Source organism: Choristoneura fumiferana, chromosome 11 (genome assembly GCF_025370935.1).
Source record: "Choristoneura fumiferana chromosome 11, NRCan_CFum_1, whole genome shotgun sequence".
NCBI lineage: Eukaryota > Metazoa > Arthropoda > Insecta > Lepidoptera > Tortricidae > Choristoneura > Choristoneura fumiferana.
In genome coordinates this window covers 1,266,715-1,282,673 of record NC_133482.1, presented here as the reverse complement: position 1 = coordinate 1,282,673, position 15,959 = coordinate 1,266,715, and the positions used below count along the sequence as shown (strand labels likewise).

The window sequence follows — 15,959 nt, the reverse complement described above, 5'->3', positions numbered from 1 at the left end:
ACCTGGCCCACACCACCATCACCAGGTGGATCGCTTCGGCAGCTTGGAGCAAATGACAACACTTCTGGAAACGCTGGCAGGCTGAATACGTCACGGAACTACAGCAACGTCTCAAAATGGAGACAACGTAGCAGGGATCTACAGCAGGGAGACCTCGTTATATAAAGGAAGACAACCAGCCGCCCCTCTTATGGCGGCGGGCCGAGTAGACACTCTTCATCCCGGGTCAGATGGGGTTCCCCGAGTCGCCGATATAACCACTGCGAGAGGAGTCATCAGACGCGCACTGAACCGTCTCTGCTTCTTCATGATTCTTGAAAGCGGTGCTTTCAAGGGCCCAGTATGTTTGCGCCCGCGCAAGCTACGTCATCAGCGACAGCGGGGTGAAGGCTGCCCCGCGCCGCCGGCATCGGCACACACATTCGCCGCTAACAGCCAGACCGACCACACGCGCGTTTTGTTAATATTGTATATTACCGTTTATAATCTTCCGAAAAACTCATCTTGTTTAATCATCTTAAATAACCCTTATGTACGCTGTACACTAGGCTTTATCCAATTAGGTATATGTATCTAAATCAATCTAATAAAGCAACAATCCTTCGATAGTCTTCTGTAGTTTTATAATTGTCAAGTTCGAGTGTCACATATAAACAAAATCATAATTCAAAAAATGGTAAAGGCTTGTATCAAAAAGGTTCTGCAACAAGTTATTTACATATCCAGTTATTTCTTAGCCACCCACGTACACAAACCTTTTCGAAATTGGGCAGGTATATTCTGTATTAGTTTATTGATTCAGTGATATTTGTGCCTAGTTGAAAAGGTTGTACTTACTTAGTTAATCAAATCTATCATGATTTACTTTGCGATTTGTAAAAACTGAAACTGCAAAACATACAACGTAATGACTAACGGTCGTGCTTACAGGATTATAAAAGTCGTGTCTCAAATCATGACCACAAAATAAACGCCATCCAATTTATATTGTCATTGTGATTTAACTTTATTTTGCTGCCATCGGGTGAAAGACTAAAAGACTATTAAATTAACAAGTTTCATATTTCGCCTACGAATAAATAATTATTTATTCGTAGTATATTTCATGTAATTTCGCCGTGGGCGGCGGCGGCCTTTCTTGCTGTACTCTCGCGCAGGCCGTTTGGTCTAAAAATATAACACTGACTCATAAATGTAATTGGATTTAAAAAATAGGTCCATCTGTTTGTTTTAAACGTCATAACGAGTCATAGGTTTTGTAGTGTTTCTGATACGGAAGATTATAGTTTAAAAGATAGACGATGAAACAAACATTCTCGCATAGATACCTATTATTATATATTACCGACAAAAAATTAAGAAGAAAAACTGCGAACAGATAACACAAAACTGAACAAAACATGGTAATAAAGACGAATAAAATAGATAGCCTCATAAAAAGAAACCTTGTTGTGTTATTACATACGTATAAGATAGGTAAGTATCAAAAAAATCATGTGATCGGATTGGCTTGTAATTTGATAAGGATTATATAGTTTAGATGACATGTAACTATCTTCTTTTCTTACGAGTAAGTTCTTGTTGGTGGAGTAACCGCCACCCAGTACCTACGGTCTTCGGCCAGCTGTTTGACTACCTGATCGAACACGATCGATCACTTTCTCCTACACCTGGTCAAAATAGGTCTGACACGGTATTTTTTTAAGCCTGCTGAAAAGAAAAGTAAAAGTAAGACGAGACAGAGGAAGGCCAAGATTGACATGTAAGTATAGTGTGTGGTATAGTGAACAAAAATTATCGACAGACTGTAAAAAAAAACGTATCATACTTAACAAAATATTTTTTCATACACGCACGGACCGGCTTCATAGACGGACGGAACCAGACAACAGAATAATAATTTAACAATAATTTCATCCTATTTTCGTACAACGCTATGAGATCATCTCATTACGCTGTAGCAGTCACGAAATCGAAATCGCTTACAAGCATTAAGGAACGTAATAGTAATAAAGTGTTTTTGTGTTAGCATACGCACATTATCATTAGAATATTTAAACATGTTAACGTGTGGTGAACGTGCATTTACATCTGAAAGCTGTACCTCTATAATGCTGTAAGACTCTGTGGGTGCTGCTTTTGTCTACGTAGTTTCTTATGTTACGCATAGTCAAAACAAAAGTTGGTTGTTTCAGATAGGCAACCATAGTTAGGTATATTAAAATATAACATCTAACTAGTTTTTAACGTAAAATAATCTTGTTATTTCTGTTACCAACAAATCTTGAGTTTGAATTGTTCTCTTTTAGTTTTAAGTTTTTGTAAACATTAATAATTTTGAATAAATGTTTTATAATTATATTTGCCAAAGAAAAAAATACAAACTCTTACGTTACTGGCGGATAATGCATATACTACTATGATGATATGATAAATACTATGATGAAACATGAATTCCCATGGGCGCATTGTAGTAACTGGCTTAATCAAAGTTATTGAAGTTTATTTAAATTATATTGAAAGACTGTTATTGTTCCTTTTGACTTTGTCACTCTGTTTATTATTTTCTCTACGAATACAACACGCATGATAAACTAAATCGTAGATAAAGTCGCGGACAACATTTAGTATTCTATGCGGTGATATCTACATTCTTATGCTTGGATCGATTCCAGCTTAAATTGGAATATGATGAAAATCTTGGGGTCCCGGTCGGTATTTCAATCCTGTAATCAGATTTCCTTTAGTTGATGCACTTTGTTAACAGTTAACTCAATTCACTCCCAAAAACGTTTAATCTAGCTAGAACATCAGGTCACCGAGGTTCGCTCGGGCTAAAACACGACAACACGCCTTATCCACAGCCAGACATAGGAATCGTCGGGGCAAAGTTTTCTGACAGGTAGTGAGTTCCTATATTATCGATAATCTTAACTATCGATGCTTGTTCCATATAGTGATCACTCCAAGTTTTGTTTGTAAAATTATGTTTTTATTAAAAGTGTAAAAAATTAACAAAATAATAACGTAATTCTCTTCTTTAAAAAACGATTTTGATACTCATCATAATTGTACTTCTTAACTACTAACCAATCTACTGTTACTGCGTAAAGATAAAGATAGCTACAATGATAATGACATTTAAACCGAAATTTATTTATCAAGTACCCGTTCCCGCGACTCCGTCCGGGTAGCATTCGATTACCGCTATCCCGCGGAACTATGCAATTTTCCGGGATAAAAACTGGCCTACGTCCTTCCCCGGGACTCAAACTATCTGCATACCGAATTTCATCTTAATTCGTTCAGCGGTTTAGACGTGATGCAGTAACAAACAAACAAACAGACTTACAAACTTTCGCATTTATTTTTAGTGGGATTAGTTAGATTAGTTCACTCACACTAGTGCATCGGTAAAACACGAAGATTGTTAATCAGCCATTAGTAAAAATTGGGATGATTCACGTTCTGAAACCCAGACACTATTAAGATTCAAGTACTTATCAAGAAACGTGTAACGATCGGGGCGCGGTCGAAATCCGAACATCGTCGCAGGCGCATGTATCACGTTGAATACGCGATTTGTGCGGCAGGGCTGCCAATTGGCACATTTTTTTTAATGAGATGACTAAGTCTAATGACGTTACGGTTGGCACTGCCGAAGACGACCTATGTATATTGCAAAAAAACAATCTTATCTGACTTGCTTAAGTTCGGATTTTTACTTATTGTCAAACTAAAATAAAACACGTAAAAATAATAGTTTACAAAAAGAGATCGATATACAAAGCCGAACTTATCTTATATTACTGTACCTATGTCTACTGATTATCCACGGATATAGTTATAAATATACTTAGTTCAAATAAAACTGAAAACATGTGCATGTATAAAATTATTCATAAATTTCATTTATGACAAGTGGCAACCCTGTCAAAGAACTGTGACGTCACGCATCATTGACCTGCCGTGCCTAGTGACTAAGATACACGTGAAAAAACTCTGACAACAAGAAAACGACTGTAATAATCGTCTGCGACTGAGCAAACGTATAAAATAAGATTTATCGAGAAATTGGTAGCCTTAATTCGTTTATTTTAATATTTAAAGAACATCATACACCGTGGCTTGTTTTTTTTACAAATGTATAAAATTCCTTGTTTCAGTTTCAGTACAACCTACTTTAGCACACCGTTGCGTGAATGATATAGGACCAATATATATATATATTATAGATCATCATCATCATCATGTCGCTCGGCCTGTATACTTCCCACTGCAAAGCACAGGTCTCCTCTCAGAATGAGAGGGCTTGGGCCCTAATTCCCACGGGGGCCCAGTGCGGGTTGGGAACTTCGCAAATACCATTAAATTTCTTCGCCGGTGTGTGCAGGATGATATTAGGTACAAAGTTATAAAATTTACTCACAAATATATATTCAATTCCAACAATAACATAGGTACGTTTTGGAAGCGTATAAATTTGAAATCGATTTCCTCATAATCGCCTTTTATCACTTTTGAGTATTATACATTTTTAAAATTTGCGATCTAGACGTAGTCATAATCTTTCCCTTGATTTGTTTCCAAAAATAAATTTTATTTCCTAAAGCAATTAGGTCCTGGCTAAGAATTGCAAATGCATCGATATCCGAAATAACCGGGAAAAAAAACCAGATTTATGCTGCCTTTTATAAATTCGGATTTTAGCATAAAAATCCGTTTTTTTTTTCAATTACCTACTGTGAACAAAGTTGATTAATATTTATTTCTGTATGTGAGCGTTTTCCCTCGATCATTCCCGACCAAGTGTTTAAGAAGTGTAATTGAGTTTTGACAAAAAATATTGGAAGATCTCCAGTCTTTTAAAATAAATGTTTTCAGTAAACATATTTGCCTAGTTACCTATGCGATATTTTGTCGAATGATCGATGTAAACAAATGACTGTTTGAGCGTACATACAGGCTGTTGCATGGAAGAATAAAATTAATTAGTACGTGGTTGTAAAATTATAGTAAGTATTAGTGAATAAATTGTAAAAAATACTTATATTAAGTAATTAGTAAGTTACTTTTTTTATTAAGTACATTATTTAAAGTCATCTGAATTTTAAAGTAAAACCACCAAGTGCAGGGAAAATTTAATTAATAATTGTTATTCGGATATTGGTAGTTGGTACAAATGATGATGTAGGGCTATGTTTTGTGGTCCATCCATATCTACTTATATTAAACTGGTCTGTTATCCGCGATTCCGTCCGCGTAGAATTCGGTTTCCACTATCCCGCTGGAACTATGAAGTTTTCCGAGATTAAAACTATCCTATTTCCTTCCCCGGGACTCAAACTATCTGTATACCGAGTTTGATTTAAATCGGTTCAGCGGTTAAGACGTGATGAAGTAACAAACAGACTTAAAAACTTTCGCATTTATTATATAAAGTAGGATTTTGAAAATGACGATGGTGGTATAGCTATTTCTCAGTTTGTTTTTTAAATCTTCGCTTACTACGGAAATCGCAATGGGCCACGATTTTTCATTTATGTGTTTAAAAAATATTTTTGAATTATATTTATAGTAGGTAAATTGAATTATTATAAAGATATGACTTAGGTGCATGTCATTATTCTAACTAATATACTTATCTTACTTGTTGACGTATACACACACGCTGTATGCTAGCTATCCAAGTAGATTCTCCAAGGCTGTGTACTATTGTGCTAAACAAGAACGCAAACACCCTTGAGTGGCTCGAATTGCGAGAAGTGCTGTTTTTGTGTCAGCCTGTATCTACTGTCGTATACACGTTACATACAACCTTATACAAGTTATAGGTACATGTCACCAACATAGCTCGAAGAATATATAAGTAAAGTGGTAATGGGCGGGCCATGGCAACGGGTGATGGCGAGACAGGTTCTCGAGTGCCTCTCACTAGGTGGTCTGGCTATAGGTACATTGCGAGAATCGGTGGATTGGATACCGGGTAATAATACCGATAATTGTCGCGTTCTAAAGGGAGGCCTTTTTTCAATAGTGGCCATTTTTCCGGTTTGATGATGATTATGACATTACATCTCTGCCTTACCACAATGGACTGTTTGGCCACCCCGGGTCTACCATGTGCAATCAGCATCAAAAGTAGCTTAAACGCCAGGCAAGATTGTCAACACAGATATACCTATATATATTTGTGATTGTCAATGTGTCAATGCGACATAGTAAAAAAGTGTTCCTCTACTGATGGCCGGGTGACCAAGTGGTTAGAGAACCTGACTAAGAAGTTTGAGGTCCTGGGTTCGATTCCCGGCCGGGGCAGATATTTGTATGAATACCTAATACGAATGTTTGTTCTCGGGTCTTGGATGTTTAATATATATTTAATTAAGTATGTATTTATCTATATAAGTATGTTTATCCGCGTTGCCTAGTATCCATAGTACAAGCTTTGCTTAGTTTGGGACTAGGTCAATTTGGTGTCAAGTGTCCCATGATATTACTTTTGATGATGACTGTACACTGTACAGTCGAATCAGATCCAGCAATCCTTACTAATATTATAAATGCGAAAGTAACTCCGTCTGTCTGTTACTTTTTGGTACGTGTGTACCTTTTCACGCCGATTCAAATTAAATTTGGTATAGAGATTGTTTGAGTCCCCGGGGAGGACATAAGATATTTTTTATCCCGGAAAATTGCAAAGTTCCCGCGGTATAGCAATAAACGTATTCTTCGCAAATGGATTCGCGGGCTTTTGGCTAGTACATTAAATGAATAATGATGCGCAAAGGCTCGCAAGGGTATGTCAACTTGTCATTTATAGGAAAAAAGCTACAATTGACGACAGGTGCCAATTAAAGTGATTACTACGGTGTTGACTAAGTAATTATTTAATTACATCCTGGCATGGCAATCAATAATACTAATGTAGGGTTAATTATAACAACGAATAAAGGGTAAGTATCTATACGTCTCAGAGCACTTGTGATAGTATACTCGTAGAGGAGAAGAAGCGCGGTTCGCTCTGGCCTATGTGTGAAGTCACATTTGAAATTTACCATGAGCTTTATGGTGAACGAAGACATGGTGAGGAAATTATATAGAAATTCAATGGCGTGGAATTTTTATGCTGCTTACTAATGTCATGTTGACATGCCATACATTAGGCAAAGAAATCATAGCGAAATTGAGTACGAAAAGTTTCCTCCCTGGTACGTGATTCAGTTTCCTCGGCTGCATCCTGCTGCATCTTACTTTTCACAAGCTTTTATTTAACTTGAAATGTATGGTAACGTGCGGGCCAAATCTTGCAAGTGAAATTTGACGTACTTCCAGTGGTCGGATTGACTTTAAATTTGGCATACTTATGTAAATCTGGTGACAGTAAAACAATCTGGTAGTGGACCGGCTAGAATCGTCTCCGCAGGACGGAACTTCTCAACGGTTAGTGGCATCGACTTGAAATTTGGTACGGAAATGCAGTTTGGATCACAACAAAAAGTCAATATAATACAGTCAACAAAAAGTACAGTAAGCAAAAAAGTTTTTCCTAAAAAAAAATCATATTTAACAAAAACTTATTAGGCTAACTACCTACTCTTACTTTTTGCCCATCACACGAGCTTCTTCGTAAATAACAGGTGGATAATGTCATAAATACCATAAATAAGTATGACCGGTGCCTCAATCTGGCACAGCTCTGTGCTTATCTGTCATGAATTTTCTGCTCCAAATAGCACTGTCATTGCCAAGGTAACGAGATATCGGAATAATGAGAACTTGCCAATTTTTATTCTAATATTTCACACTGATTGTAAATCATTTGGTACAAGAAATGTGCATTTAGATGTCAACATTCGTTAAATTTTATAACTTATTCCGGGCGACTTCGACTTCTGTATTTAAACCTGTATTTGTACTACTTCTGTATTTTTATACCTGTAAATCTATGCTATGAAATGAAAACATAGGGTTTACAATAATCCCACTAATATAATAAATGCGATAGTTTGTAAGTCTGTTTGTTTGTTGGTTACTTCATCACGTCTAAGCCGCTGAACCGATTTAGATGAAATTCGGTATACAGATACTTTAGAGTCCCGGGGAAGGACATACGATAGTTTTTATCCCGGAAAAAGTTCCCGCAGAATAGTGAAACCGAATTCTACGCGGACGGAGTCGCGGGTAACGGCTAGTTGCTTAATAAACAAATGTATTAATATGAAAAGAAAATGCCAATGCGTCTGAGTACGTAACTCTAATTACCTAATTCCATGTAGTGCAGCACACGGTATTCGAGCTAGATCCAAAATAGCTTTCCTATTTCCACGGCACGCACCATCGCGTCCATTCCCAACTTCAAACACAGTTCTGTTACATTATAAAGCGGAACCAGCTCCCTTTGCTAACCACCAATAAATTTTCGAATAATTCGGAACAGCAGTTATTTCGGGAAGTCGCCTGGACATGCTCCAAAAGCGAGCACTCGGTCACTTTCCACGCTGAGTCAATGACACAAACTACACAAAGTGAGTAACAACGCTCACTTGCTTCGTAGTGACGCGCCATTGCGTTCAGTTTCACGGGAAAATCTAAATTTATAAATTTTATTCACTATTTTGATTTCGAGCCCGATGTTCTCGAGTGAGTCAGCTTTTCGTGCGATTACAATTTCGTGGGAGTAGCGCGGGAAAACGGTTTTTACGTGTTTGTAAGTGAAAATTTTGGGAAGGCTCACTAAATTAGGTACTATCATTTTATGTGTCTTTCGAACAATTGTTTTTTTAGACTATCGCGGTCATTAGGTACTAATTTTATTATTTAAATTCGGGTTTTGTTCCGAAATATTGAGCTTCTCTAAAATCAAGGTACCTACGCCCTACGAATAATAATTCTTATTATTCATAGCCTACGCCAAACAAACCCCGAATTTAAATCATAAAATTGTTTTTTTTTCTTGTAGAAGGTCATTTTATCGTTATTTTAACTAAGCTCATAAATATTTGAACAGTGTAGGTATAATATTTATGCAATATACTTTTCGATTCGAGTCAAAGTAAAAACAAGAAATTGTTAAAAGGCGTTGTTCTTACCTGCTCGAGTATAAATATTTATGTATTTTTGCGTATAGCTTCCAAAGATTCGTAAAATGTTTAAATGTTTATAGAAGTACAAGCTCACCTTGGCGGTTAAGTACATATTGTCAGTATGTTTAAATCCTATGTCTAATCGCAAGTCTCGACTGTAAGAACTACGTGTATGAATGTAGGTACGTCAATATAAAACGCAATTATTTAAATTATCAGTAGACATCTTATAGGAGTGCTGCCTAGTTGAGACAACAAACATTAAAAAAAATGCACGTTATACAATACAGGGTGGAAAATTTAGATGGGGCAGCAATACTGGGTTAAGACACTAAACTATAGTTAAAATGTTCAGTTTTTAGTTGGCACATACTGTTTAATTTTCTTTAAGCATAAAGGATTCATATTCGTAAAAAACAACATGAGACAGTTTCACTTTGCAAATTAGTACCCTACGAACTGTATGGAAAAAGTTTTCTTTGATTTGTGGGTGTTCTAGTACTCTAACCTTAGTTGGTCTCAAATAGTGTTTTAATTCTTGATAGAAATGGGACCGATTGGCATTCAAAACAAAAAGAGTCAAATCTGTAGATTTTCTCGCTGACTGTGCATTTTATCAAAAATCTGTGAATGTCGATTGTCATCACTCAAAAAGTTAGTAAAGGCCTCCTAAGAGCATTTTCGCGTAGCAGCAAGTACATAGTGTGTAATCTACAGTCATCTACATTAATATCTGCCACAGCGGAACGTACAAAAATATCTGACACGTCCTACTTGCCCTAGAAATAGAGTCGTATCAGATATTTACGCTCGCTTTGCCTGATCAACTAGGAGCATGTAGTTCGAAATAAATGATCATTATAACTAGGCAGTGTGACACAATCAATATGCAACATTTACGATAATATGGGCGTTAAGAACGCTTAACACATGGTACATCCTTGACAACTAATTGATGCACGTTAGATCATCAACAGAACCCGTTCAGACACTATAACATTCCATGTGCTCATGCAAAGGTAGCGGTCGGAAATTGGTGACATTTTACATTTTAAATTACTATCAGACTAGCATTGATATCTATCGTAAAGTTGTGTTTATCATCATCATCATCATGTCAGCCGAAAGACGTCCACTGCTGGACATAGGCCTCCCCCAAGGCTCTCAACTCAAGAGTTGTGTTAATGTGGTTGTTGAATTCTTAGACTAGCAGTCATAATATTTACAGATCTATTGAATAATATTTCTCCATCGTATTTTGTCCGATAAGTTCGTTTTTATCTTGTTTTCTCAATCAGCTTCAGTAAACTTCAGTAAGCTAGATAAATACGAACTTTTTCCGACAAAATACGATGGCAATAGATTACTCACTACATCTGTACTCGTAGTCGTTATGCGGCGTGTATTATATAGGTTTAGTTTTGTCGTCCTCAGAAGCAAGATAGATTAATGCCTAGTGTGTATTAACATAATTGGCATTTGGTCGATCTACCGCCCTAATTGTCATTCTGGATCTATGTAGCTAGAAGCATCCTCTATCTACTGGGAACAAAAACCACATATGTACAATTGTGATAATATGACAAGACGATATTTTATCCCGAAAAAAGCTTTGCTCGCGACTTTGTCTATCAAGGTTAATTCGTATGTTACAACCGTTTGTATGAGTAACTTTCATTTTACAATGGAACTTTTTCCAGTCAGCCGTTTAATATAGTTAACCACCCTTTAACGTGGATCAAAGATTTGGTTTTAACCCTTTTACAGATCATTTCTAGAATAAGTTTCAAAATCTTACTGTATTAAAATATAAAACTGACTAAAATATATGTACACTAATGTACTCGTAGGTACAGCAATAATACCGATAGCTGGCACATCCCTAAGCATTCCGATGCGACTTTATGTTATCTTTTTAACCCAAAAAAGGCGAACGAAGTAAGTTGAATACAAATCGCGTAATTTTTGTAACAATTTCATTCCTTCTTGAGTGTGCTGTAGGTAGCTCTAGCAGTTTCAAAGAGTTGTAGGGAATGATTAATTTACATCCAATAGCTGGTACGTTTTATCATAATAGGTCATGCGAGCTATAAATTCTAGATGGACCCCGAAAAAATCTTTCTTATTAGAAATTCGTTATAGCGGAACTCGGAAGATGTAATTTGCAGATACACGATACATACTTTACTCATATTTGTCCAAATTGTTCACCAACGTCAGAAACTATGAACTGAGAATGTGTCTAGAAACACTTCTCCCCCATCGCTTATAAGTTCACAAAGTTCTGGGTATTCAGATAACAGTAGTAATTTCCGATAAATATAACTTAAATAGTCACTAATAATACTCGTATTAATAATGCGACCCAACGTTATTTAAAAGAGAATTAGCATGGTTGTTTTTATACTTTATTGTTTATTGATCTTATCACATTGTGGGGAACGTATTATTGCGTTTGCTTGACAACCTTTGGTGTCACGAATGGACGAGTAGGTATGTTTTGTGTACTTACACATATTCTTTACATATTCAATCAATAAATTACTCGTGTTAAGAAAAACAATTCAAATATTTGTAAGCTGTATTGGCTATCATTCACTAAGCAAGGGCATGTAATGTTAGGTATTTAAGTAGGTAATTGCAAAATAATACATAATGATAAAATTATTAAATGTAAAGAAGTCATAAGAATAGAGACTGCGAGTTGGCTTTTGCCCAGCAGTTGGACTATTTTATACAAGCAAATAACAAAAAAATAAATAATGACTGCACAATTAGCACAATTATTATTACCGTTAATGCAGCGTAACTAATGATCCCTTGAAATTTAATGCAATTTTCACCGGATTTACCATTAAATCGTTGCTACTTATTAGTTAATTTAACTCATTATTACATTACTCTAAAAGGTTAACATTATTAACTATTTTTAATCCTGACTTCACACTTTACAATGAAGTGATCAGAAAGTATCATGTTTGATGCTATTTTTTCTTTTAGTGTTAATTTAGTAGTAGTGTTAATTTACACACGTTCCACTCCACCCACACGTGCATAATCTACAAGAAATAGTTTGAAGATAATTAGTTCCTATTATGTTAATACTCGGACTACGTGTTTGTAGTAAACAAACGGCAAACATCTGTTTTATTGACGGAGAACCTCACGATAAGGAACGTAAATAAACAGATAGCGATTGAGAGCCATCAAGAACAACTCGCTGATATAAAGCAGAACATTTCAGACATCGGAATGATAAAAGGAATTAATATCGCACATTGAAACGTGCCAGAAAATATTTGTGGAACATTTAAAATGAAATACACGGCAGAACATAGAGGAACATTTTGAAGTGTACATATGTATAAAAGTATCGAGTTTGGCTAGAATTTCACAGTATTTATGGTTGCTGACCTGAGTGAAGAATCGCTCTCTCGCTTCAGCCATGCTCTCGTTGCGTAGTCCATCGTTGTCGGTATCGGTGATTTCAGGATGCTGGGCATTAGGCTGGCGCTGCGGAGTCGGGTCATCTGTTACGTCCACAGCTGGCGTTGTTTGTGTTAAAGCTTCAGCGGGCACGGCCGCCGGAGCGGCTCGCTCAGACGAGTCCTCGGCCATCACTTTTCGCTCTACACTCCCGTCCCCTTTGCCACCAACAACACCGTTACTCTTCGCACTGATTTTCGATTTATTCTTCTTTTTCGCTTTCGTCTTCGGCTTCTTCGGCGGCTTGCCCTCGTGGAAGCGTCCGCTGGCGCAGCACTGCACGTTACCCATGTCGGAGCGCGCGCATGTCGCGAATCACTCGGTCGGCGGGAGTCGGTTCGGTCGGTCGGTCGGTCGTTTGATCGCGACGGCGTCGGCGCCAGCTCGCGAATGAGGATCCCAGCGTCGCGGCGCCACCCACCCGCCGGTATTTTTGACGCAAACTTCGGAATCGCGCTGACCGCCGATTACGCGGATGCCGTCGACGGAGGATCGCATCCGAAAGCCGAACCGCGTGTCGGCCGCGGTGGCGTCATCGTGCCCCGGCCCCCGCGCCGCAAGGTCAAGGCGTGATCATTGTTCCCGGCCACTGCTGCTAGACGCGCGCCACCGCTCCGCACCGATGCCAGCCGATTAACCAGTAAATCACAGCCCACCACCAAAAGCCCAGCGCGAGCGACCGCCAAGCACACCACAGCTCGGCACGCCACAGATAACCGCTATGGTATCGATCACGCTTCGTAAACCAACTTCAGCTGCCACGGGAACGGCGTTTTTACACGTACGATCGCTTTACGATTTCGGTTTATAACGATGTTGTCGCGTTTTTAATTAGAAACAAGTTTACCGAAGTGAAGTCGAGACAAAACTCGTAAAAGAATAACAAGGCTTTGGCTATGCCCTAAGCGACCTTCGTTTCTTTTATTTCTTTTCCGCGCGAAATGTTGATAGCCTGAACCGCACGTGTTGTGGCGGCGGTTGCCGGGCGACCGCTGATAAACAGTTTCCTACGCTAAGCCCACAAACGAGAGAACAACGCGACGGAAAACACTTATAAATATTATGGTTAATAGCAAATTCACCTATCAGCGTTGTCTGCTACGAACGGCAGTTTAAATGGTAAACAGAGGTATTTAGATCACGACTTCCTTCCTGTTCTCGGAACATGTGAGGAAGTAGTCCTAAATATGCTATCAAGTATAATTGATGCATCTAATATGTTCCCGTGGCCAGTCAGTCGATCAATCGTACTCCTACTAATATTTGTGTAAGTTTGTGAGTATGTGTGTGTGCGTGTGTGTGTGTTTGTTATTCCTCCACGCTAAAACGGCTGGATGGATTTGGATGATATTTGGTAGGAGGATAGTTGGACGTTTGGAATAAGACATACCTAGGCTACTTTTATCCGGATATTCCCACGATATTCGACGGAATAAAATCTCTAAATCTCATCCGCTGGGTATAGTCATGAAATTAGGCACTGTTTATAACGCAACGTCAATAAAGACCACTATGCCATTTTTGGGAGTTCCTACGGGAATTTAGTAAAATCTCGGAATTTAAATTCAATTTCTGGATCTAATTAATGATTTGTTTACGCTTGCGAAGCGGGGGGTAACACTGTTTACAATATTTTAAGCCTTATAAAATTACTTGTATATAAAAGAAATGAATATCTATTTGCTTCAACTAATTCATAAATCGAGTGTCACCGTTTCAATACAGTTATGCAGCATTGTATTGTGTAGGTATTACCGGCGATGCAAGCACCGTAGCCAGGTCATTAGTATTGGTGACGCGTAGTTCATAAATTTAACTATTAAAATTTATTGGTAAGTATTGTACCTGGCACTTTGTACGTGTGTCCCATATTAGAATTTCAACTAATATGTATATGAGAAATACATCGATAGTTCTCAGAATGTATTTTCAGTTGCGCAAAGATGCAGTTCACATTGCAAAACGCTCATGTCTCGATGTTACCTTTTTATTATATTTACACACGATGCATAAGTATGCTAATGATTTCGATCTCGTACGTAGACGGTTTAGAAGCTATAGAGAACCCTTTAAACAATAGATAGGCGTTCGTAAACTTAGTAATACATTAATTTGAATACGAAACACCAAGACAAGAATTATTTGTTCAAAAATCACTACGGAACGAAGTGCAGTAAAAAACATAGTTTTTTTTTGTATAAATAATAATGTTTTTCCATCGTATTTTTCCGATAAGTTCGTATTTTTCATGCTTTCTCAATCAGCTTAAAGATAAGATAACATTTATTTGCAGAAAAAGGGTTAATTACACGTCTTAGTGTTATGTTAGATATCGTTCCTTCTTTTTCAGCTGCATTCATACAGCATGCAAATGATGCATTCAGTAAATTTCAGTGAGTAAACTAGTTGAGAGAGCAAGATGAATACGAAACTTTCCGACAAAACACGATGACAAAGCATTATTCACTACATCTGGCCCTATATACCACGAAGTGTTGAAGTTTATTTATTTAAATAAATAAATACCACGAAGTGAAAAACTCGAACTTCGTATGTTGCCGTCCCGCTGACGCTTATGTCATTTAATACGCGAGTGAAAGGGACGGTGCGATACGAACTTCGATTTGCGAGTTTCGTAGTAGCCCCTCTGTATTATCAGCAACAAAATATGCTACAGCAGGTGCAGGACCCTTGTGCAAGGTCCGCCCGGATTGCTACCACCATATTGTTCGCTCATGCATGTGGTAGGACCTTGTGCAAGGTCCACCCGGATTGCTACCACCATCTTGCTCGCTAATCCTACCGTGAAGCAGCAGTGCTTGCACTGTTGTGTTTCGGCGTGGAGAGTAAGACAGCCGGTGAAATTACTGGCACTTGAGGTATTCCATCTTAGGCCTCTAGGTTGGCAACGCATCTGCAATACCCCTGGTGTTGCAGATGTTTGTGGGCGGTGGTGATCTCTTATCACCAGGAGACCCACTTGCTCGTTTGCCATCCAGCCGAATAAAAAAAAAGTTACCGGTCATCAGTCCAACCTGCACAAGTGCACAGGGCCTCCCTAAACTGCATCTTCCACTACGTGATCGCCACTCAAGAAGACATTGACTCTTTTACTTTCCTTTCGCCTTCAGTTCTTTGAGCAACATGCCCCAATTAGCGCTACTTCATCGTGCTATATCGCTTACATACTTTGGCTCTTCTTTCATATGATTTCATTATTTTCTTAAATTAACTAAGTCACCTGAAACACATTAACCGCCACGACAGGCTGTGACATCGCAGAACCGATCGCAAACACATGCGATCTGGGCTGCGACGCCATCTCGTGTCGCAATAGTAGAGAGCAGCATTGATAAATATAGATACATAGATGAACATTATATAGAA

The 15,959-nt window shown here is 38.0% G+C and overlaps 2 protein-coding genes across 2 annotated transcripts in view; one reads left to right on the top strand and one right to left on the bottom strand.

Annotated features, from left to right (window-relative positions):
* Positions 1–15,959, top strand: part of Polr3A (RNA polymerase III subunit A) — a gene marked incomplete in the record, with an annotated part of 96,727 nt that overhangs the window by 24,797 nt on the left and 55,971 nt on the right.
* The window catches only part of LOC141432912 (bromodomain adjacent to zinc finger domain protein 1A-like), a 19,227-nt gene continuing 19,072 nt past the window's right edge, over positions 15,805–15,959 (bottom strand). The window contains exon 21 of the mRNA XM_074094746.1: positions 15,805–15,813. Coding sequence (XP_073950847.1) covers positions 15,805–15,813 — 9 coding nt within the window. The remainder of the gene's footprint in view (positions 15,814–15,959) is intronic.